The sequence below is a fragment of the Rattus rattus genome, chromosome 1 (genome assembly GCF_011064425.1).
Source record: "Rattus rattus isolate New Zealand chromosome 1, Rrattus_CSIRO_v1, whole genome shotgun sequence".
Lineage (NCBI taxonomy): Eukaryota > Metazoa > Chordata > Mammalia > Rodentia > Muridae > Rattus > Rattus rattus.
The window spans coordinates 199,304,371-199,326,888 of NC_046154.1; the positions used below are offsets into that span (position 1 = coordinate 199,304,371).

Below are 22,518 nucleotides of genomic sequence, written 5' to 3' on the forward strand. Positions count from 1 at the left end.
AGAAAGAAAATGAAATAATCCCAATTGCAATATGCACCAACAAACCTGCCTATTTCTTTCCAGATACAGAAGTTTCTTCTCTAGCTAATTCCTCTTTCCTCCTCCACAGGAGTGTTCTGAAAGCCTCTGCTGAGGAAGGGGCCAGATACAGAGATGAGGAACCTGGAAGAAGTTTGCAGGTCGGTGTAGCAGCACTTTCCCCTAATTAATTGATTGGATAATAAAGCCGGCAGAAAGCCAATCACCAGGTGACAAGGAGGCAGGGCTTCAGGGTCAGAGACAGGAAGAGAGGATGCAGGAGGGAGCAAACCCTTTTGTTCTTTTGCACTAGGAGGTGAAGCGAAAGCAAGCAAGATGTAGAGTGGGGCCTGTTAGGTCTGGTGGCAGATCCCACCACCAGCAGATTTCTAACTAGAATAGTTAATGGGTTAGAACGATAGATTCCGCTCCCAGCGGTTGTGTCACCTGTCGATTCTAAACTAAGATTGTCTGGTGTTTTTGCATTCGCAGCGACTCAGTTGGGCCAGAGGGAAAAAACATAGCCCGGGTAGAATTTGGCCAGGCTTTGGAACAGGCAAGGAGAGAGGTCCAGGGGAGAGGTAACCGCAACAGAGCGCGAGCTGGCGAAAGCGGACCCGCAGCGTTTGCCAGCATCTGGCTGCAGGGACCAAGAGAGAGATCTCCAAGCTCTGGTGAGGCAGACCAGGCATTTGTGGGAGAGGCGTTGGGTCAGCAGAAACACTCGGGCCAGGAGAAACCCCGAGGGCTAGTACCGGGCTGGGAGCAGACCCAGATCGCTGGTGCCTAGCTGGCAAGAAGCCAGGAGCCTGCTGAGGTTCGTGGGAGGCCACAGTTCACCCCAGCTCACAGCCTGCTTTCTCACAGTGTCCTGAGGAGCCCAAAGGCGGCTAACAGCGGAGGACAAAAGAGATAATCACTCACTCTCCCAGTTTTGCCCAGATAGCCAGCGACACCCTCAGGATGATCTCTGAACCTTCAAAGAACACTGAGTCCCAGATCTTCAGAACCGTGTGGTTAGGGAGGCACGTGGCAAAGAGCGTGAGGAACCACTGCATCGTGAAGACATTGGTGAGCGGGGGCTCATATCCGCCTGAAACACAGAAAGGACACAGAAGGCCTTGAAAGAGCAGATATGTAAGGTGCATGGCCCGTGGCGCCCTTTCTTTCCCCCACGCCAACCCAGAGAGTGCTGCTTCCTGGCTGCCTCCTTTGTATCCCTTAACGGGTTTCTTCCTTTTCCTCTCCCTTGTTTCTAAAGGAAACGTTTTCAGTAGAAAGCTGCAAGACATGAGAGTCCTAAATTCTTTGCCACACTTCAGAAGTTTTTACCTGAACCAGATCTGGCCATACTTACTAAAGGCTGCTTAAAATGAAGGAGAAAGCTTTCCTCAAAAAAAAAAAAAAAAAAAGTGAGAAGCCATTGCATCTGCTCAAACACAAACTCTGGGGCTGGTGCTCGCCTGGTACCTATGAGACCTTAGGTTCAAGGCCCAGAAGAGCCAAACAATAAGGAAACAAACAAACAAACAAGCCAAAAACACCAGCGGACTTTCAAAATCTTACAGTTCCCACTTCAAATGCAGCTAGCTATGAGGACTGAAATTGATTACCATATATTACTTATCCCTTAAGTTGTATAATTCCGAGATCACAATAGAGTGAAACAGAAAATGAGCAGGAAAAGATTCCAGAATACTTAGGTCTTAAACAACTTTAAATTGAAAAACTGAACTAAGTGATACACGACTTTTAAAGACAGATCCATCCCATTTTGGAATTTCTGAATCCACTAAAATCTCAGCACTCTTTTCCACCCCACGTGACTAGAAGTGTCTATTAGATTTTCACCCTCATCTCTCCAATGACTGTCAACAGTACAACTACCTCAGGGCAAGCAAAAAAATAATAGGTTCCCTGAACTCATTTTCTTCTCTCCTGTGAACAATGTATGCTCTAAGACTAGAGAGCCCAAGGTTATTCCTCAAGGTCAGGAGCAAAGGGACTTGACAGAAAGCCTGCATGTCAATAACCGGGTCTGCCACTACCATGAAGACACAGAGTTATGCAGCAGCCGGATCATACAAGATCATTAGACACTCAGCTATCTCTAAAACCTCAGGTGTATTTTAATAATAACTAGGTCTTTAGAACCCTTAAATATAGTCCTGCATATTGGTACAAACTTGTAGTTTCAGCATCAAGAGACTGAGACAGGAGGATTTCCGCTAAGCCTGAGACCAGCATGGCATACACAGTAGGACCACGTCTCGGAAACAGCATCCTTTAATGTGCCCCCATTGTTACTTCATTCCACCTCGCTTCTTCCTCTTGCTGTTGCCAGGGAGTGAACCTAGGACCCTGATACTTGCTGGATAAGAGTCATCACTGGCTGCAACCCAGCCCTGCGTTCCCAGCTTTAAATGTACAAGTCAGGCCAGACTGTGTGTGTGGTCTACCACAGCAACCGGGGATCACAGACAGAAGCTCAGCAAACATCCGACGAGTCTCTGGTGTTCAGAGAGAACACCGTTGCAGAAAAGCAGCCACAGTAGACTCAGGAGGATGTCCACTACCTGTCAGTGACACCTCCCGTTCCCCTAGAGCTTCTTTTCCATAACCCTATTGCTTCTACCGAGGTCACAGTCTATGCCAAAGTGCTCCCCTAGCTCAGGTTTTAGAAAGTCCTATTGGTCCTGTGCTGGTTTGGTTTAACTGAATGGACCGTATTCACCACTCAGTGTGTAGAGCTGAACATATGCTGACCCAGAACCAACGTAGAGTCAGGCTCTTAACCAGCTACCCATCCAGGTCCTGCCGACAGTTCCAGCATGTGACTCTACATATTCTCGGTATTGTGTTTGTTCTCTGGAAATGAAGGTGTGGTTATACTACGCCCTTTAAACAGAAACACCTGGCAACCTGTTTCCCTCCAGAACCCCTAAACTCATAACACAGAGCAGAACCGAGCCAAATGCTTTCGGAAACACAGTAGCCAAGCATCTTCCTTACCTCCGCTCTCTTTGTTCGAAGTTCTCTGAAGAGTGTCGAGGTGCTGAGACAGCTCAGGGAGCTTCAGTCGCAAGAGGTCTCTGAAGACAGCCATATCCACGGACAGTGCCCGGAGATTATTGACAAAGTAACTTTCAGGGAGCACCTTATCAATCAGGTAAATCATAATCTTAAAAAAAATATAAATGAATAAATGACAAGCCTGCTTCATACCTGCCAGGATCCCAATATGCCCAAAATAAAAAGGCACAGCAAAAAGACAGAAGCAGCTGACCAAAGTTCCTCCTGATGCGTCAGAAACCAATTCAGGACTCACCTACCCTCCCACCACCACCCCGCAGGGAGAGGGCGGCATAATTATCTAAGTAACCCAAAGTCAGCTGTGCTGTGAGGGTTCTAGAATGGCTGCCAGACCTGAGTTCACCCCATATGTAGCTGCGATTATGCAACCCTCAGCTTCCCGGAGAGATGGGAACAGGTTCCCTGCATTCAGCAGGGTCCTCCGTCCTCGCTCCTGATGTCACCGGTTTTACAGCCTGGATATGAATGTCCCGAGAGCTGGCCCGTCATAAAACACCCACGCTGAGACAGGCCCTGGTACTCACGGCCACCTGGGCTATCAGGGTGGCCGACCCAGGCTTCGGAGAACAGCACTAGGTTTTGTTTGCACACTTGCTGCCTTTTTTAATTGTCGCTTCTCTCAGAGCCACATCACTCCAGTTCCTCAAATTACCACTTTCTTCTGACTGCTTTCTTCTGCTTGCGTTTCTAAAATGTCAAAAACCGCTCAAGTGACCCAACAACGCCCGGGTCAGTTCTGTGCGTAGCCTTTTGCAGGCAGCCTGAATGCTCTGTGATGCCCCACCCCCCACTCCCTGAAAAGCAAAGACCAAAACCACAGCTAGTTCTGTTCGCTAGTGGGAGAGTCCCTGCCTCAAAGGATCAAAAGCCCCCTGGCAGCCTTCCATACAGGACCGTCAGGCCCTAGGAGCCACGACTTTGTTACATCAGAACAAGATTCACTGAGTAAACATATCCTGTGAGAGGCAGCTCAGCCACAGGGAAAAAGGGAGTCCACCCAGTCCCTGGAGGGAGATGCGGATGCAGAAGGCTCTGGTGGACATGGGTCAGGAGAAAGTGATAGAAACAGTAATGGCAAACTTAAAGGTCATAGTCTGCACGTCGTGACACTTCTAAGTTATACACAGTTAGTTAGTTAGTTAGTTAGTTAGTTAGTTAGTTAGTTAGTTATGGTGCTGGGGACCACTATAACTAGGCAATATGAAAATCCCAAGAGCAGGCCTGAATAAAGCATCCACACCAAGGCAGACCTGGAAATGCACTCACAACCACATGGGCTACCAGAGGCCCACATACTAGGTCTCCTGTATTCTAGGCAATCGACCTTGCCGCTGAGCTGCAACCCAGGCTGGCACATTTCTATTAAGAAATTGTGTCCTCTTTAAAACTACAAAAAAGGAGCTGGAGAGATGGCTCAGCGTTTAGAGCACCGACTGCTCTTCCAGAGGTCCTGAGTTCAATTCCCAGCAACCATATGGTGACTCGCAAGCTTCCATAATGGGATCTGATGCCCTCTTCTGGTGTGTCTGAAGACAGCTACAGTGTACTCATATGTATTAAATAAATCTTTTTTAAAAGTACAAAAAAATTCTCAATTATGCTGTAATTCCTTTTTTGTGCATACGCAGGTGTGATGGGGGGGTGTCCTGTGGGAGCTGCGTGTTTATAGGGAGGACCGAGGTTGACACCGGATGTCTTCCTCGATCCCTCTGCCCGTCATCATATACTGAGGTAGGATCTCTGCCTGAGCCCAGAAATAGTCTGGCTAGCTAGCTTGTTTGCTTAGGGATTGCCTGGTTCCGCCTCCAACGGGCAGGCCACACAGTCATCCAACTTTTATGTGAGTTCCGGGGATCTGAACCGTTTTGACTGCTGAGCGGTCCCTCTGGCCCCAATTGTGCTGGTAATTCTATAACACAATAAAACTGTCAGCCTAAAGTCCTCTCAAATTCTGATATCAAGTCAGCCCGCCCTCATTCTACCCATAATTCCAAGCATCAAGTAGCCCGCCCTCATTCTACCCATAATTCCAAGCACAAGGTAGCCCTCCCTCACTCTACCCATAATTCCAAGCATCAGGTCTTAGGTCCTAAATTAAGATGAGGAAGAGGAAGAAATGGGAACGTGTCTAATTTTTTTTTTTTTTCCGGAGCTGGGGACAGAACCCAGGGCCTTGCTCTTCCTAGGCAAGCGCTCTACCACTGAGCTAAATCCCCAACCCACGTGTCTAATTTTTAATTATATTTCTAAACAAAATAGCTACAAAGGAAAAGTGGCAAGGACTGAGGAAGAGGAAAAGTGGCTTGCTCATTTCTGTGAATTAGTCATTTTAGCTTGCAGAGGCTAAAATGGCTACTAGAAAAGCAGATCTCCAATAATTTCCTGGGCATCAGGAAGGTCCCTTCATGAACCTTGCCTCTCTCTGCATGTGAGATACCTGCCAAGGTCTGCACATCATCATGTACCAACCACAATCCACCATGGCATCCCACAGAACGCTCTGAACTCGGGTTTTGTTTTGTTGGGTTTTTTTTTTTTCCTTTCTTATTTTGTTTAGCAATGGTTTTGTTTTTTCTTTTAAAGCAGGATCAGACCTTGAACTTGTTATATGGCCAAGCCTGTCCTTAAACTCCAGATCCTCTAGCTGGATGGCTCAGTGATTGAGGGCACTGGCTGCTCTTCCAGAGGACCTGGGTTCAATTCCCAGCACCCACATGGCAGCCCACAACTCTGATTTCAGGGGATCTGACACCCTCACAGAGACACACCTGTAGGCAAAACATCAATGCACATAAAATAAAGATTAAAAAAATCATTTAAAAAAATCCCCCCCATCCTCCTGCCCCCACCTCCCAAGTACCTAGATTAGGTACTACCTCTGCTAAGTCCAGTTCATCCTTCTTATCTGTTAATTTCTCAGGCACTGCTGAGTCCATTTGAGTTCTGACTGGCATATACACATACACCTTTCCCTAAACCTCTAGGTCCCACCTCCAAACAGAACCACTTATTCCAACTTTTCCACAGAACACTCCCTATTTTAGACACTCAAATTAGGAAAAACACTAGAGGCAGTAGATGGAATACATAAAATAGGTTTTTTCACCCGGCTAACTTCAAACTCACAGCAGCCTCCTGTCTCTGCCTCTCATGTCCAGCTAAAATTGCTTCTTAATTTAAAGCATCCCAAAGCCACGCATTGGACTGGTCAATGCTTCTCAACCCCGCCACCTTTTAGAAGAACAAGTAGCTTCGAAGCTCTTGCCTTCTATACACAGACAGAGAAAGAGAGATGGTGAGTGCACTCAGGCTGGGTTTATAATTAAGTCTACCGCAATACGTCTACAACCAGGAGGAACATTTGTTTATTTTTCCATATCACCAAGATATTCGCCACAGTCTAGCAGGTGGAGGCAAAGATTAGATCTCATATGGCACAAACTCTGCAGTCCACATCAGAGTGAAGGTTCAGCTACGAGATGGAGACTCACTGGGTCCTGAGCATATCAGGCAATGGCCCCTGCCCACCACGTTTGAAAGCCTTCATTTTTCCATCTATACTGGGATGGTTTGAATGCAAACATCCCCCACCCCCTTAGGCTTGTATATTTGAGTGTTTCATTCCCAGTTGCTGGGCTATTTAGGAAGAATTAGGATTTGTGACCTTCTTCCAGAAGGTGTGTCACTATGGGTGAGCTGTGAGATTTCAAAATCTCAGACCAGGCCCAGTCAGTCAGTGTCTCTGTCTCTGTCTCTGTGTCTCTCTGTCTCCCTTCTTCTCTCCTCCCTCCCCTTCTTGTCTCCTCCCCTCTGGTTCTTTCTCCCTCCTGCCTGCAGATCCGGATACAAGCTCTCAGCCACTGCTCCAGCGTAGCAAGGCCTCCCTGCTATGATGGTCATGGAGTAACCCTCTGACACCGGAAGCAAGCCCCAATCAAATGCTCTCTTTACCAAGGGTTGCCTTGGTCATAGAGTCCCTTCATAGCAAGAGACCAGTGACCAAGACAGTCTGTGGTGACTTACCCACCCACCTTCAGACCTCTAATCTTACACCACGAGTGCCTTCAGAATTGCTTTCAACTAAAACAGGTCTTAGACATCGAAGACTCAAAGACACATTTATTTCTGTATGCAGCCACCTCCCATACACCGTCTGCTTACGTCCTATACACCTTGCCCCAAATACAAACAAGTAAAGCGGCTGAGTTGGGCAGGTCACTTCTAACAGATCCCCAGTGGTCCCTCTCTTCTGCTAGTGTGTGTGTGTGTGTGTGTGTGTGTGTGTGTGTGTGTGTGTGTGTGTGTTCAGTCTGTCTCTGTCTCTGTTTCAGTCTCTTTACCACTCTCCTCTCTGTTGACAAATCTCAAGTAGCTTGGGCTGACCTTGACTTCATTATGTTCTGACTATGGTCTTGAACGCCACCTGATGCTCGTGCCTCTGCCCCCCGAGTATTGGAGTTGCAGAACTACACCACCGCACTTGGTCTGTGCAGCGCTGGGAACTGAACTTCGTGAAGATCGGGTGAGCATTGTGCCACCTGAGCAACATCCCTGGCTTCACAGTCCTTCTACAAACCCTTCCCCTATGATATAAACTGACCCAGTGACCATGGATACGGAAAACAAGGGCTACCACAGGGGACATCTGGTTGCAAATCTGTAATCTCCTCTGCCTTACTCTTAGGGATATAAGTCACCAGTCTGAGATGGGGGACCTTACATGGCAAGGTCTTCAGCCAACCACAGAACACCTGAGACCCCTCATTTCAACAGCCTGTGAGGAATTCCTTGCCAACCACCACAGGAACACACCGGACAAAAACTTCTGCCATGTGAGCCTTCAAATAAGATCACAGTGGCCACCATCACAAATACCAGAGTGATGTGTCCCTTAGCTGGCTCAGTCACGCCCAGATGTCCGACTCAAGGAAACTATGAAGTAATATATACTTGGTGTTACAATCACATAACCTGTTACACACACACACACACACACACACACACACACACTCAATATTTAACTTGCTTTTAAAGTGACTTATGGGCGTGAAAACAGTCATAGTTGACAGCTACAGCACTTTGTCATCTCATATGGCTTTAACTTGGGGAAAATCCTATCACAGGTAATTACAAACTGATTGGGAGGGACGAAGCAGAAAGGAGTCAGAAAGAGTCGTACCCCCAACTTCGGCATTCCTGTTGCCCTGGTCTGAACCTGACACTCACCTTCAGTGCGTCCCCCTCGTTGCCCTCCATCACTTCTAGAATGAGGGCAGCCAGGATGTTGAAGCCTTGGCAGTACCCAACGTTCTTGTTCCACCGGGCGTAAGCCAATAGCACCCGCTTTAGTACCACCCTGTCTTGCTCCGCCTCCTGGCCACAGTAGGAACTACAGCCCGTGCGATGCAGATCCTAAAGAGGGAGGGAAAACAGTTTTTAAATACCTCCCCGCTGTGGTTGGAGCTTGTAGCTTCCTGGCCTCCAAGGAGTGAGGAGCTTGGCTCGACTGTGCACACTTCCCACCATGATGGCTGCCCACACAGACACAAAGCACTGGGTCAACAGACCTCCTGACCAGTGAGCCAAATGCATATCTTGTAAATTGACAGGTATTTGTCACTGCGTGGTCATGTGATTGAAAGCTGACTAGCAAACATAACACTGACTCCCTCAGGGAAAAATTCCTGAATTGTTTTTTTTTTCATTTCCCCTTTACCTCTATGAATATGGATATTCCCTCCTTTGCTTTTAATTCATAAGCAACTTATACTCATGAGCCAAATACTCGTTTGGATTTTCTGGTTTCCTACTGCTTTCAACTATGCAATCTGAGAAAGAGTCGAAAGGGTAAGTTTAGTCAGGCAAATGATCCTCAGAGTGCTTCCGAAGCAACACAACAACAAAACAAAACAAACGTTACTCTATTAACAAAACTCCATTATAATGTCATGTGACCTGGGAGCCTTTTTAAAGATGTATATTAGTATATATATGTGTGTGTGTGTGTGTGTGTGTGTGTGTGTGTGTGTGCGTGCATCCAGAAACCATGGGTTCAATTCCCAACTTCAAGACGGCAGGACCCATTGCCCTCGCCTGGCTTCCATAGGTACCAGAATGATATAGACACACATGCTGACAAGAAACCCATATGTTGGTATTCTGTCTAAGCTCCACCCCCACAGTTACCTGGTAACAGCCAGGCATGCTCCACCCCAAAGTTACCGGCAACTATATAAGGGGCTCCTTGCCCCCTCCTCACTCTCTTTGCTCTTCTCTGCTCTCTTGCCCCTTTCCCTTTGTTCCTTCTCTCCCCATTCCCCTTCCCCCTTCCCTCCACGTACTCATGGTCAGCCTTTACTTCTCCCCTCTTCTACTCTTCTTCTCCCATTAAACCTCTCCACATGGAGCCAGGTTGGCTTGGTGTGGTCTGTCTGGACGGTGAGCCGAGATTTAAACCCCAACACCATACACTAAAATAACATAATGTGTTTACAGTGCATGGCCTTAATTTGTAAGTTAAACCGAAGGGGAATATTTCAAATGTGACATTTTGTCTCTGTGGAACCTATGCTGGAAGTCCAAATCGAGCACTGAGATGTGAATGGTGCAAAGGGCTTCGGCATGCAACGTGCAATGCCGTGGCTTCTTTAAATGTTCACTTGAAACAAACCAAGCTAGATCAGAAAGTAGCTCGTTTTAGTTTGTTCATCCTCCTTTAAAGAAAAAAAAATGAATTTAAATGTGCCAGCACATTAGCCATCTTGTGCTGGCCAAAATGTAGATGAGACAGCCTTCCTTTGCAAATCCCAGCTTAGCATCCCACTGTGGAACACTCATGAAAATCAGAGCCCACATGCCTGAGCCTTATGTACAAGGATTATTCTGGTACCAAAGGAAACCAACATCCTTGGCTCAGCACCGGGCTCTTCTCAACCGCCATGATGGAGATATGCAAGAGGAGCTCACCCCACAGTGGACTAGAACACTAAAGGCAGATCCGTCGGCCAAACAACCAACCTATAAACTAACAGTTAGACCAGCAAAAACTCTAACTAGAGCCCAACGTTGCTAATATGAAATAAATTCACCTTTAAATTTCTCAGTCCAATGACTTTAAAAGTACAGTGGGTATCCCTGACCCACACCAGAGAAAACAAAAAGGGAATTCCTCCTAGCGTGTGGCCAAATTAGATAAACTGGATCTGTATGGGAGCTTGTTCACAGTCTCCCCTTAACTGGCAACATTTAAATTTATGAAGACTTGGTGCAGTCAGGTTCTCAATACAAAAGCTACTGATTGATGGAGTGAGGCTGTAGGTCGTCTGGTCTTTCCTCTAGGGAGTGTTTGGCTCTTAGAATCCTTCTTCCTGCATTAGAAAGGGAAGCCGAGGTCGGTCGCAGCATTACCTTGACAATCTGAATCCCCATTGAGTCGTCATCGGGGTTGCTCCTCTCGTTGAAAGTGAAGCGCATGGTTTTGTCCCAGTCGATGGCTATACTATGCAAATAGTGATCCGCCAAGGTCAACCAAACCTGAAGCGGTGCAGACAGAGAGGACTGGTGAAGCAGAATATGTCGCTTTTATTAGAAAGCTCGGGTTGCATTCGGGAAGGGCTAGCTGCAACTGTTTGGAGGCCAGGGCTAGCTCGTGCACACAAGTCTCGCTTGCTGTATTAAAGTGAACCCTGTGGGGCTTTTCATTCTTCCTTGCTATAAATATGTGTTGAGTTCCTATTATCCACCAAGTAATAATCCAATCATTAGAGAGGAAAATAAACAGAATTTTTTCCCTTATATTCCAGGTAATTAAATAGACTGTATAATTCTATGACCTTGTTTTGCTTAATTCTAAATCGTTCTCTGCTTGGGCAACAGCTAATTGGCCACACACGGACCATTTTCCCCCCATGGAGACCTCCGCCTTAAACCTCTCCCTACATATCCTACCCACACACACAATTCTGACAGATAAATTCCTAGAGTGAATAACTTCTTAGAGAGTCACTGGATAGTTTAACTCCCTTACCTGACCAAGAAAATCTAACTCTGAACAATGAATTTCATAATCCCATGTTAATATTCACTTGAGAAACACTCAGTGTTCAAATTCCAATGTTAAGATTAGATTTATAAATTAATAACTTTAGAGTTCATTTTAAATTTCAATATTTGAACATAATTTGGCAGGAACAGCATTGATTAATATCTCTAAGTAGACTTCCAAGCACCAGAGTCCTGCCCAAATGCCCACCAGATACCTTTGTGTTAGAAATGAATGAGGCATCTCAACAGTAAGAGATGTCAGGCAGATTATCTCACACCACATAACACACACACACACACACACACACACACACACACACACACACACACCCCTACCTATTCCTCCCAACTACCTTTCCACCCACTTAAGCCAAAATCCTGACACCCCATGTACATCTTATATCCATTCTACTGAACATTCACCTTAACTCAGGCATCGAAACACATCTAAGCCTTCTCACCACCTCCACTACCACAACCCCGGCCTATTTCTTGCCTGAATTATAATAGTCTACTTGCTTCCTGGTTTGTAGCCTAACCTCTCATATGCTCACCAGCAGACGAAATAGCCTGGTCAGAATTTCCCAGTACTTTGCCTCTCACAATGGCACAGAAGAGCCTTTCTGCTTCTATAGCCTGGGAGGGACTCATGACCAAGCTACTCACACTGCAGCTAGATGCTCCGCCCCCTGCTTCCCCCCAGCCTCTAAGCACCGCCCACCTTAGTCTCTTACTTGCCTGAGAAAGGTGCCCAGGTGCTTCCCACCTCAGTGCCTACCCAGGCAGCTGCATAATTGACCTACTTCCTTCAGGGCCCTACTCAGCGTCTATATAAAACTCCGCCTCCTGACCCCTATTCTCCCACACTCTCTGCTTTAAGTCTGTTAACCACAGCGCTTATCACTGTGTGACACACTGTCTTTGATTCACTGTTAGTTCTACGAGGGCAAAGTATTCCACCCACTGTGGTTTCCACTGCTGCATCCCGCACACCCAGAACGTTGCCTGGCATGAATAATAAACACCCAGGGTATGGTTAATGGTGCAAACACTTTTAGATTTCCCAGACACATCGATGGACAGAGCGATGGCCCTTGAGTATTCTAGCCCTGTGAGAAAACACTTACTTTCCTCCTCCATTCCTTTGGGATCCCCGTTGACAGTCTGGCAACTGCCTTGAGAGCATCATACCACTAGGACCAGAAAGAAATATTAGGAAAGGAATAAGATGAACCTGAAGCAATGTTTTTCAGGCTTTCTTCATCTTGGCATCTGCACCGTCTAGTTTTATGTCTCCTTGACACAAGCTAGAGTCACTGGAGAAGAGGGAGCCTCAATTGATGCCATGTCCCTATAAGATCTGACTAGAGTCAAGCCTGTAGGGTATTTCCTTAATTAGTGATCAATGGGGAAGGACCCGGCCCATTGTGGGTGGGGCCATACCTGGACTGATAGTTCTGAGTTCTCTAAGAAACCAGGCTGTGCAAGCCATAGGAAACAAACCAATAAGCAGCATCCTCCCTGGCCTCTGTGTGAGTTCCTGTCCTGATTTCATTCAGTGATGAGCAGTGCTGTGGAAGTGTAAGCTGAGTAAACCCTTTCCTCCCCAACCTCTTTGGTTATGTTGTTTCATCCGAGCAATAGTAACACCAACTAACACAGCATCTATAGAATGTGAGAAGCTTAACACAACGCCCGGGACACTGACAGCTCTTGTGCATCAAAATACATGTGAATATTTCCATTTTAAGAATATATAACAATGTACCCTGATACTCCCAAATCAATCAATCAATCAAACAAACAAACAAAAACCTTAAAAGCAAAAAAAAAAAACAAAGTTACCTGCTGAAAACCATTTTGACCCAAAGATGGCTCAAGTGTGAACTTCAATTTTGTATCAACTCCTAGAAGAAAATTAAGTAGTTGTTATTTATGGGCATTATAACAAAGTTACATCTTAGATAAATTCAACACTTGGCTCTACTGAATTACTGTTTAAAAAAAGTTAAGTGGTTTTCTTTTTACTAAATTTGGACAATTTCATTAAAATTAAAACACACTGAACATTAAAAAAGAAAAATGACTAAGACAATAAAATGGAATTACAAACATTGGACGGAGACCTCCACAGACACCTAGAGCAATGCAAAAACAAAACAGTGATTGACACACAGGCTGGAGACACGGACCTGCATCAACTTTGCGTCCTGAGCTGCTTGTCCTGCCTGGACCGCAGGCCCCAGATGGCTGAGGTAAGAATAGCAAGCTCCACCCCAGAGGACTGTTGCGGTGACGGCTGCAAATACCCTCACCTGGGTAATTAACGGTTATAAAACACAGAAGGGAGGTCTCTACTTACAGAGTTTGTTTTTCTGCAGCACCTGCATAGACTAAGACACTGGAAAAAACTCAGGGGCTGGAGCTGAGGCCTGGCAGTAGATCAACTGTTGGGTATGTGTGAGGCCCTAGGTTCCGTTCCCAACACAGGAGTCGGAGGGACTAGAACACCAAAAGCTATGAAATACCTTCAGGAGGCCGTGAATGTAGCAGGGAGGCAGAGCTGATGCCTGGTGTGTGTTCAAGGTGAGTGTCTCAGAAGAACAGACTATGTCTGTCTATCTGTTCTTTCTGTTTGCTTTGATTTGGCAATGCTGGGAATCAAACCTTTAGCCCAGCACATGCTAGGCAAGTGCCCCATCCCTGAGCTACACCTACCCACACCTCTTTCCGCTTATTATATCCACTCCATTAGATGACTTCCAGATATTTTAATTCTGTCTCAATATACCTATTCATTGATGCTAAAAGTATGTTAGATTCTAGACTACAACTTAAAGATAGGACTGAATTCTAATCCTAAGTGATCCATCACTCTAATTTTCTTTGCTTTAGATCCTAAATCTGTACACCAGAAGTGTGAAAGTACATTAGAAGAACAATTTTTTATTACTTCTGGTTAGCCTTTATTCAAAATCTGCCACAGAATTATGTGTTGCTATTGAAGAGAAATTCCATAACAATTCTTATTCCTGTTTAAATTCTATAAATATATATAATTAAATATGAAAATATGATATATCCTTTTTTTTTTTCTTTTCTTTTTTTTTTTGGAGCTGGGGACCGAACCCAGGGCCTTGCGCTTGCTAGGCAAGCGCTCTACCACTGAGCTAAATCCCCAACCCCAATACATCCTTTTTTATATAGTTTCAAAATCATTTGAAAGCACTGTTTGGTTTCTGAAAACAGAGTCGCATTGTTTCCCCCCTAATGGCCTGAAACTCTCTGTGAAGATCTACCTGGTCTTCACTTCCTGTATCTTCTAAGTACTGGGCTTATAAATATCCATCATACCTAGCTTTAAGCTCGCGCTCTCTCTCTCTCTTGCTCTCTCGCTCTCTCTCTCTCTCTCTCTCTCTCTCTCTCTCTCTCTCTCTCACACACACACACACACACACTCTGCATTCATGTGACTGTCTTCACATATGTCTGTATGTGTGCACATATGTGCAAGTAAGCATGCACAAGGGGATGTCTTCCTCAATTGCTCTAACTTTATACTTTGGAACATAGTCTCTCACCGTGGAGCTCAGTCAAGCTGCTAAGTTAATCAATGAACTCCGGAGATGTGATCAATCCTACACACACACACACACACACACACACACACACACACACACACACACACACCTGGAATGCTGAGACTACCAACATGCACTGTGTAGCTTTTACAAAGGTTCTCAGGATGCAAACTCAGGTTCTCGAGCTTGCAGAGCAAGCACTTAACCATTAAGCCATCTACCTCCCCAGCCCTCTTAGCCAATTTAGAAAATGCTTATTCCTTACAAGTTCAAGGACCAAGAAATGTCAAGCCTCCTCAATAATATTCAGAAAAATCAAGTCATCTCATTGTTGCCTCCATGTTAAAAACCTCTCAACTTCCACTACTTGGATACTGACATGGACAGGGGCATTTAGAGATTAGTATGTAAAGGAACAGTCTACAGGGCATATGAAGTCGAGAAGTGGGAAACACATGTCCGCATTGCCCAAGCCCATGACTATAAGCAGATGGGTGGTGGTGGTGATGCTGTTCTTGTTGTTCTTGCCTTTGGTAATGATGCAGAGCCCCGAACAAGTGTTCTAGTGTACCGACACCTAGATTTCCCATGTCAAGAATCCAGGGCATCTGATAATACCCTGACATTTTGAAGCTTTAAAGTCAAAGCTGTGCCATGACTGGATAGGTGATTTTCTTCTCCAAGAAGATACAAGTACCCACTGATTCCCATCTCCGAAAAATGATTTTAATGAATTTCGTCCAATCTCTGTAGTTGGGATCAAGACAGCCTAGCCTCCAGCTCCAACCAATGGAATGGACTTTGTAGAGAGAGTGCTGTCCAGGCCTGGGGTGCTGAATGCAAGAACTTATGATTATGATTATTGCGTTATCACAACAAAGACTAAGAAATTCGGCACTATGGTGACTTTGCCACTGCACCCCCCGCCAAAAAAAATCACTGGATTCCCAGTGTGTTTGACCAAATATGCTCCTTTGACTTTGGGGAGCCACCTACTGGGCATAAACCATTGCTTTCCTGTGCTGAAACGCCAACTGGGGCTAGTCAAGTCAAAACCACAACTATTTTTCTTGTAATCAAAAATGAGCCAGGTTTTAAGTAGAATTGATCATTTGCTACCCTCACGCAGAGGCTTAAATCAGGTCATTTTCACCCCCTTTTCTTCCAAGTGAAACGAGAGGAAAAGAGGTTTACGTTTCATCTGATAATCACAGCTGTTCCGGATTCAGAAATACAAAACACTATTTAACGTGGGAAGGAGATTTAAAAGGGGGGGGGATGGTAAAAGAACACGGCAGATAAATACTACAGTCTCGGCAATTAGACACTTCGGTGGAGAGGAAAAAAAAAACAAAAAACAAAGAAACCACGAGGTTCGGAGAGGCAGCAAGGCATTCCACCCTCTAAGACCCAGTGCCTGAGCAGAGTCTGCAGGCTGGGTGGATGCAGGTCACAGAAGGGATGGGGGTTGGGGGAGGGTGCTGTAAAGACCACAAACTGCCTGGAGGCAACTGGGGCCACTCAAGGGAAAGGTAAGCGCGGAGCTTAAACTGCGTTCTCTGCGGCCACCCCTTGCCAGAATCCTCAGCGGCCAAGCGCCGGCGCCAGAGCCAGGCTCTTAAAACCCCCGATCAACGATGCCAGGTGACGGAGCTGGTGCGGAGACAGGCAGAGCCGGGAGAAGCAGGGAAGTGTAAATACAAGCTGATGGTAGGGAGGGCCTGTGCTCACCAGGCTAGGCGGGCTCCTGGACCTTACCTACAGAACCGAGCTCGTGCCCTCTCCTACCCCAACACAAACACACCACAGGCACTCTCGGGATAACATGCCCTCGATCGGTCGCCCGCCCTTCGCAGTCGCTACCTTTCCCTCTGACCTGTAGGGTCAAGGCTGTTTCAGCCAACCCACACACCTCTGGAGGTCTGGCTTCCAGGGAACCTGGAGCACAATAGGTGACGCGGCCTCGGCTGGCGGGGGCAGCCTCCCTCACTCCCCCACCGTGCACGGAGGCTAAGCTCATAGGCCGCGGGTGGCTTCTGCAGAACGGCGCATTCTCCGTGCCCGGGTGGCCGCTGAATGCACCCAGGCCAGGGTCTGCTCCCATCCCTCCCAGGCCGACGGTGTTCCGCAGACACCTGCACCCCTGCGCCCATCCGCAGCCCGCGCCTCACCCGGCTCCAAGGTGCAGAGCAACCGGGGCGCGGTCCGCGAGATGCAGCTGCGCTTCTTGAGCACATTGCTCAGGATGGTGCCCACGCCACCGCCGCCCTGGCGCTTCAGGCATCGCCCGCCGCGACGCAGGGAGCTGGTCAGTTTGTCCTGCCGCATCCGAGAGCGCCGTCCGCCGCCCCGGTGCTTGCTGCTGGTGCTGCGCTGGAACGACTCCGCACACAGCGCTCGGCGAGTCCAAGCCGGCGAGGCTCCCTGGAGAGCTGCGAACGCGCAGCCGGAGCTCCGGAGTCGAGAGGATCAGAGAGAGCCGATGAGCTTCGGGAGACCGGCTGGCATCTGCAGTGCGGAGCCCAAACGTCTGAGACCCGAGCGAGCTGGGGCGGGGAGGAGGGCGGGAGCGAGCGCGCGGGCACGCAGAGACGGAGGCGGCGCCTCGGCACCCAATCCCGGCATCAGCCTGAGAAGACAAGGCGGTCTGAGCCCCGGAGCTCCGAGCCAGCTCCGTGGACAGAAACCAGAAACAAGGCAGGAGTGCCCCACACTCCTAAGCTTGGGCGGGATGGAGGAGTCGCAGGTGCAAGGCAGCAAGTGCCCACTTGGTTTGAGCAGCCTGGGGAAGGCAAGGCCTGTCCAGGGCAGCACGAAGCAGACCTCGGGGCAGAGAAGCTAGCAGATGGTGACCTCAACCTTCAGCCCAAATTGCGTTCATGTCTTTCCAGGCCGCTTCGAGAGGCAAAGAACCATGTTAAATAACAATATAGTTCCTCTTGGGAAAACGGAATCCTAAGAAAACGTTCCTGTTGAAGAAGCAGTTTTCAAAGGAAGTGTTTCCGGGGGCGTGGTGGGGCCAGGTTATCTGCCAGACTTGAAAAACTCAGAAGAATCTTGAAAGAGTGTAGTTTTGAGTCAAGGCTTAAGGAGGTGGACTGGAGAGATGAAATAACTACCGCGGGACTGCCGCCTTGACATGAAGGTTGATGGCCACATCCTGACAAGTCCCAAACGGCCTGAGCCTATCCATGTAGGCGCTCCACCTCCCATGATGCTGCTACCGGAGCTGTTTCAAGCTAGCAAGCCTGGGGAGACAGGGAGACCCGGCTGCCAACCTGAATGTCGCTCTGCTACCTGTGCAGCCTTCGCCTAGCTCTATACTCCATTTTTCAGTCGTGGGTCTCACTAAGGAGCTCTGACTGGCCTTGAACTTAAATGATTCGCTTGACTCAGCCTCCTGAGTAACTGGTATTACAGCACTATATCTCCCCCCAATCCCTGCCCGAAGGCCTGGCTTGATTGATACTTTTTTTTCTTCTGCTTATATTTCATGTAAAAGTAATATGGTAGCCAGGTATGGAGGTGTCTAGCGCGTGCTAGGTATCTTTAATTTTCAAAGCGCCCCCTTTCTCATTGCATTCTTTGAATCTCGGCTCTCAAATCTTCCAAAGCTCCAGATATCAGCAAAGTCTGGCTTCATAATCATTAGCAAGCCGTCCAGACAGACTCCTTCAGAACCTCCCTTGGCACGCCTGTTCCACAATCTCTTTCCACTGCCTTGGGCCTACAGAATGCCCTTCCAGACTCTTCAGCAAAGTTCTCCGGGAGTACTGGTCGACCAGCTAACCTTCACAAACATGTGGCCTGGACCTAACAATTTATGAATGAAAGGACGTTTCTATTAACTCTAGCCTTTCCTTGTCTTTGCTGATGAGATGAGCTGGAAACCGCTTCATTTGTTCTCCCTGTGGGAATTTCAAAGGCTTTCTGCAGCTCCTGCAAGACCCTGATCAGGTTCCACCAACACTTTACAGGTGCCTGTGTTTTTCATGCCCAGGTGGTACCAAGTCAACACTTAATTAGTTAAGATACAATGTTTGTCCTAGGACCTGCACTCCAAAGGTCCAGTACATTTTCCACCTGAATCTTTTCATCAGGAACAAGACAATGGCTCACAATTCTTTCCACAATGGTTTCTCCATAGCAAGTTCCAGGCCATCTGGGGCTACACAGTGAAACCCTATCTAAAAATAAAAGACAGAGAGGAGAAAATTGTTTCTTAGCAACCCTTGGAGATATAACTTGAGAGTTACCAAAATAGAATATATAACTGATGCTAAGGTACTTAATTGTGACTCTCCCTTGAGAACCCCAGTCCACCCTTGAGTGTGTCATCTTCTTTCCCTGAGCACCCCCTCCTCCACCCCTCCCTCCTTTCTTCCCTCCCTCCCTAGTGTGCATGCTAAGCTTACCATTTGCAAACTCTCAGTCTCCTTTGACAAGCCCTCTCTTGGCACGTCACACATTCCTCCTGAACATCTATCCTCCTCTTAATCTTTCTGTTTAAAATCTATATTAAAATATCTTTTAATAAACTGAAACTCTGCATCAAAACACTATAGGTGTTTCATCATCATTCACGCCCTCGGTGCTCCTGAACTCATGCTCACCACTGTTGCTGTTAGAGAAGGAAATGTCTTTCTTAAAGCACAATGGCGTGTTTGCCTTCAAAAAGCACTGGAGCATCAAAAGGGTTCGTATTTGGTAATCTTGGGGAGGGGGAAAGTAGAATTTTTAAAACCATGGAAGAGGAGGTCAATGAGAGTCTCTGTTTCAAAAACTAAGGTGGACAAGGTCTGAGGAAGAGCAGTAATGTCTTCTGACCTCCATCTATACCTGCATTCACACAAACACATACACACATGTACATATGCACATGTACATACACATGTACATGTACAAGTATACACAAACACCCACATGTACACACATGTGCACATACACAATGCACATACACATGTACATTCACAAGTACACATGTACACATATACACGTGTGTACACATACAAACATATATATACACACATGTACATACACATGTGCACATACACATATATGCATACACATGTGTACACACACATGTACCCAGAACATATACACATGTGTACATACACACGTGAATACACAAAAACTTTTTTCAAAAGAAGGAATACTGTGGATACAAGGATGGAAAATTGAGATTTGCCTAGATTGCCTTAAACAGTTTTGACTTTGAAATCATGTTTAATTAAATGCTAACAAATTTAAGTTCTTAAATGAAACTATGGAAATAAAGAAAAACAAATGAACCTAACTAAATTTATAGCATAAAAATATGGGGGAAATGATTGTACTTAAACAGGGATATATACTGTAAAGAAAAGTAGAACTGAAAAATTGAAATTTTACTCAGCAGTTATCAATACTGGTATTTTTAACTCATGTGCTATAGGAGAAGGCAAATGGAGCCAGTATTGTGTATAACTATACAATGAACAATGTTTTCTTTAAAATACTATATAATGTTTATTTGTTTGGAGGAAGTTTTCTGTTTTTGTTTGTTTTTGGTTTTGGTTTTTTTTAGACAGGATCTCCTTATGTAGCCCAGGCTACCCTCAAGCTTGCTATCCCCCTCCTTCAGCCTCTGGAATACTGGGGTTAGAGATATATGATACCACACTTGACTTACAATTAATGTATACAAATTGGAAATACTAGCATAAACTAATTTTTCCCCTCAAATATCAACTGGCTCACTGAATCCAAACTTAAGGGCAGCCAACTCTGCAGTTGTAAAAATCCAGCGCTCAGGTCATGGTCCCTAAACCCCACTAAAAGGAGCAATGGCTTCCTTGAAAAGTGACTGACTCAGGCCTGAGCCAGGGAAAGCACATGTGAGCTACAGCCTCTCGATGCACTGGGAGTGAATAAGGTCACATCACAGGGGCACAAAAGCCACATAAACAGGGTCCTCCATTGGCAAACATGAAACAAATCAAGGAGAAAAATCGACCTCTGCATTTGACTGAAGAAACCCTGAACATCTTGTGAGAGCTTTAATAATGCTACGCTGTAGGGACCAGGCAAAGGAGTTCTCCCAGTGACTCTAGCACACTTATTTGTCCACACATCACAGGCTTTGTGAAGAGCCCCACCCAGATTTGAGGACACTGCCAGGAATGGTGTAACTCTAAGAATGAAACTTTGTAAACATGAGGTTAGCTGCTAAAGCAAGTGGGACATACAAAGCACATTGGATACATGGTTTCACTGCCTGACCTGTCTTTGAACTCCCAGAAAGTGTGGCTTTAAAGTGTTGCTTTATGCTGGGTAGTGGTGGCAGACACGTTTAATCCCAATACTCGGGAAGCAGAGGCACGTAGATCATTCTAGGCCAGCCTGCCCTACAGAGTGAGTTCTAGGAAAGCCAGAGCTACACAGAGAAACCGTTGCTTTATAAAATAAAGCCAGAGTATCCTCCAGATTTGCATCAAATCTGACCTTCCTCAACATGCTCAGGTACAGAAGTCTGTCGTTCACTGGACCAGTGCTTTTACACTGTGTGTATTCATTATCCTTTAGCTTTCCTTCGCCATCCCAGCCTCTCAGTGATGTTAAGGACCACAGGAAGGTCTGGTGTTTTACACAATGTTCTAGAGGGTCCTGAGGCTGAAGATGATGAACTGCAGGAGCAGAAAACTCCAGGACAAGTGTCCAATGCACACAGTCTTACCTTCCAGAACTCTCCTCAGCCAAGCCTTCGTTAGAGGGCTTTGTGTCTTCTTTTAACAAAGGATGCTATTCACGCTGCATCTCACTGAGCCAGCAAGAGAGGCAGCCTCATGGGCCAAGAGAATGAGCCTCTGGTGTGGGAAGGACAGCCCGAGGCTGCATGACACATGCCATTCAGGGCACCCCACACCCTTTGCCTCAGACCTCACGCTCATCAGGCAAACCTCTGATTATCATTTGGCTCCAGAAAGGGCTGCTGCCCAGAAGGGAATGAACGTACTGAACACAGCAAATGACAGCCACCACCCCTGAGTTCAGCTGATGCTGAGCTGGCCGAGGAGACCAAGGGTCTGAGCTATTACAGCTGAACTCCAACCCTGGGTGGGGTGAGGGGCTGGTCAGGGCTGACAAAAAGACTTTTCTCTGAAATTCTTCACAATGCTCTCCTTCCCCATTGTGGAGGAGCTTACTCCCCACAAACAAACATTCCATTTTGTTCCTTTCAGATTATAAGAGAAAATGAGCTTTAAAAAAAAGGGGGCTTCCTTGAAATCTTCCCATTCTCAAATTGTATATAAGTTAACACTGTGTGTGTGCATGTGTGTGTATGTGTGAGTGTGTGTGAGTGTGTGTGTATGTGTGAGTGTGTGTGTGTGAGTAAGTGTGTGTGTGAGTGTGTGTGTGCATGTGTGTGTATGTGTATGCATGTGTGTGTATGTGTGTGTGTGTGTGTGTGTGTGTGCAGTGTTTCTACTATTATAGCAATAAATAGCGGAGGAATTAAACAATGTTATTTTGTTTACATTGGCGAGGAAAGACAGGACTGCCAACTTTTGTAGCAAACAGATAATTAAGTTAGTGCTAAGATACAATACTCTAAAAGTAGCCCCAGCACAAGCCTGGTATTATATTTATTATGTGACTCATGGTTTATTTCATGTCTGGGATATTGTTTTCCAAAAGCAAAAGATGTCATCTGAAGTCAACTCAAAAAACAAACCAGCGTGGCCTTTGCCTGACGCTACCAGCAGCGGGGCCAACCCATCATTAGTCTCTCCTCAACAAATGG

General features: G+C 46.4%; 1 protein-coding gene across 1 annotated transcript in view; it reads right to left on the bottom strand.

Moving 5' to 3' along the window:
- The window catches only part of LOC116909493 (TBC1 domain family member 30-like), an 85,071-nt gene that overhangs the window by 29,324 nt on the left and 33,229 nt on the right, over nucleotides 1-22,518 (bottom strand). Inside the window, 6 exon segments of the mRNA XM_032913095.1 lie at nucleotides 943-1,111; nucleotides 3,031-3,199; nucleotides 8,338-8,523; nucleotides 10,519-10,644; nucleotides 12,282-12,347; nucleotides 13,000-13,061. Coding sequence (XP_032768986.1) covers nucleotides 943-1,111; nucleotides 3,031-3,199; nucleotides 8,338-8,523; nucleotides 10,519-10,644; nucleotides 12,282-12,347; nucleotides 13,000-13,061 — 778 coding nt within the window.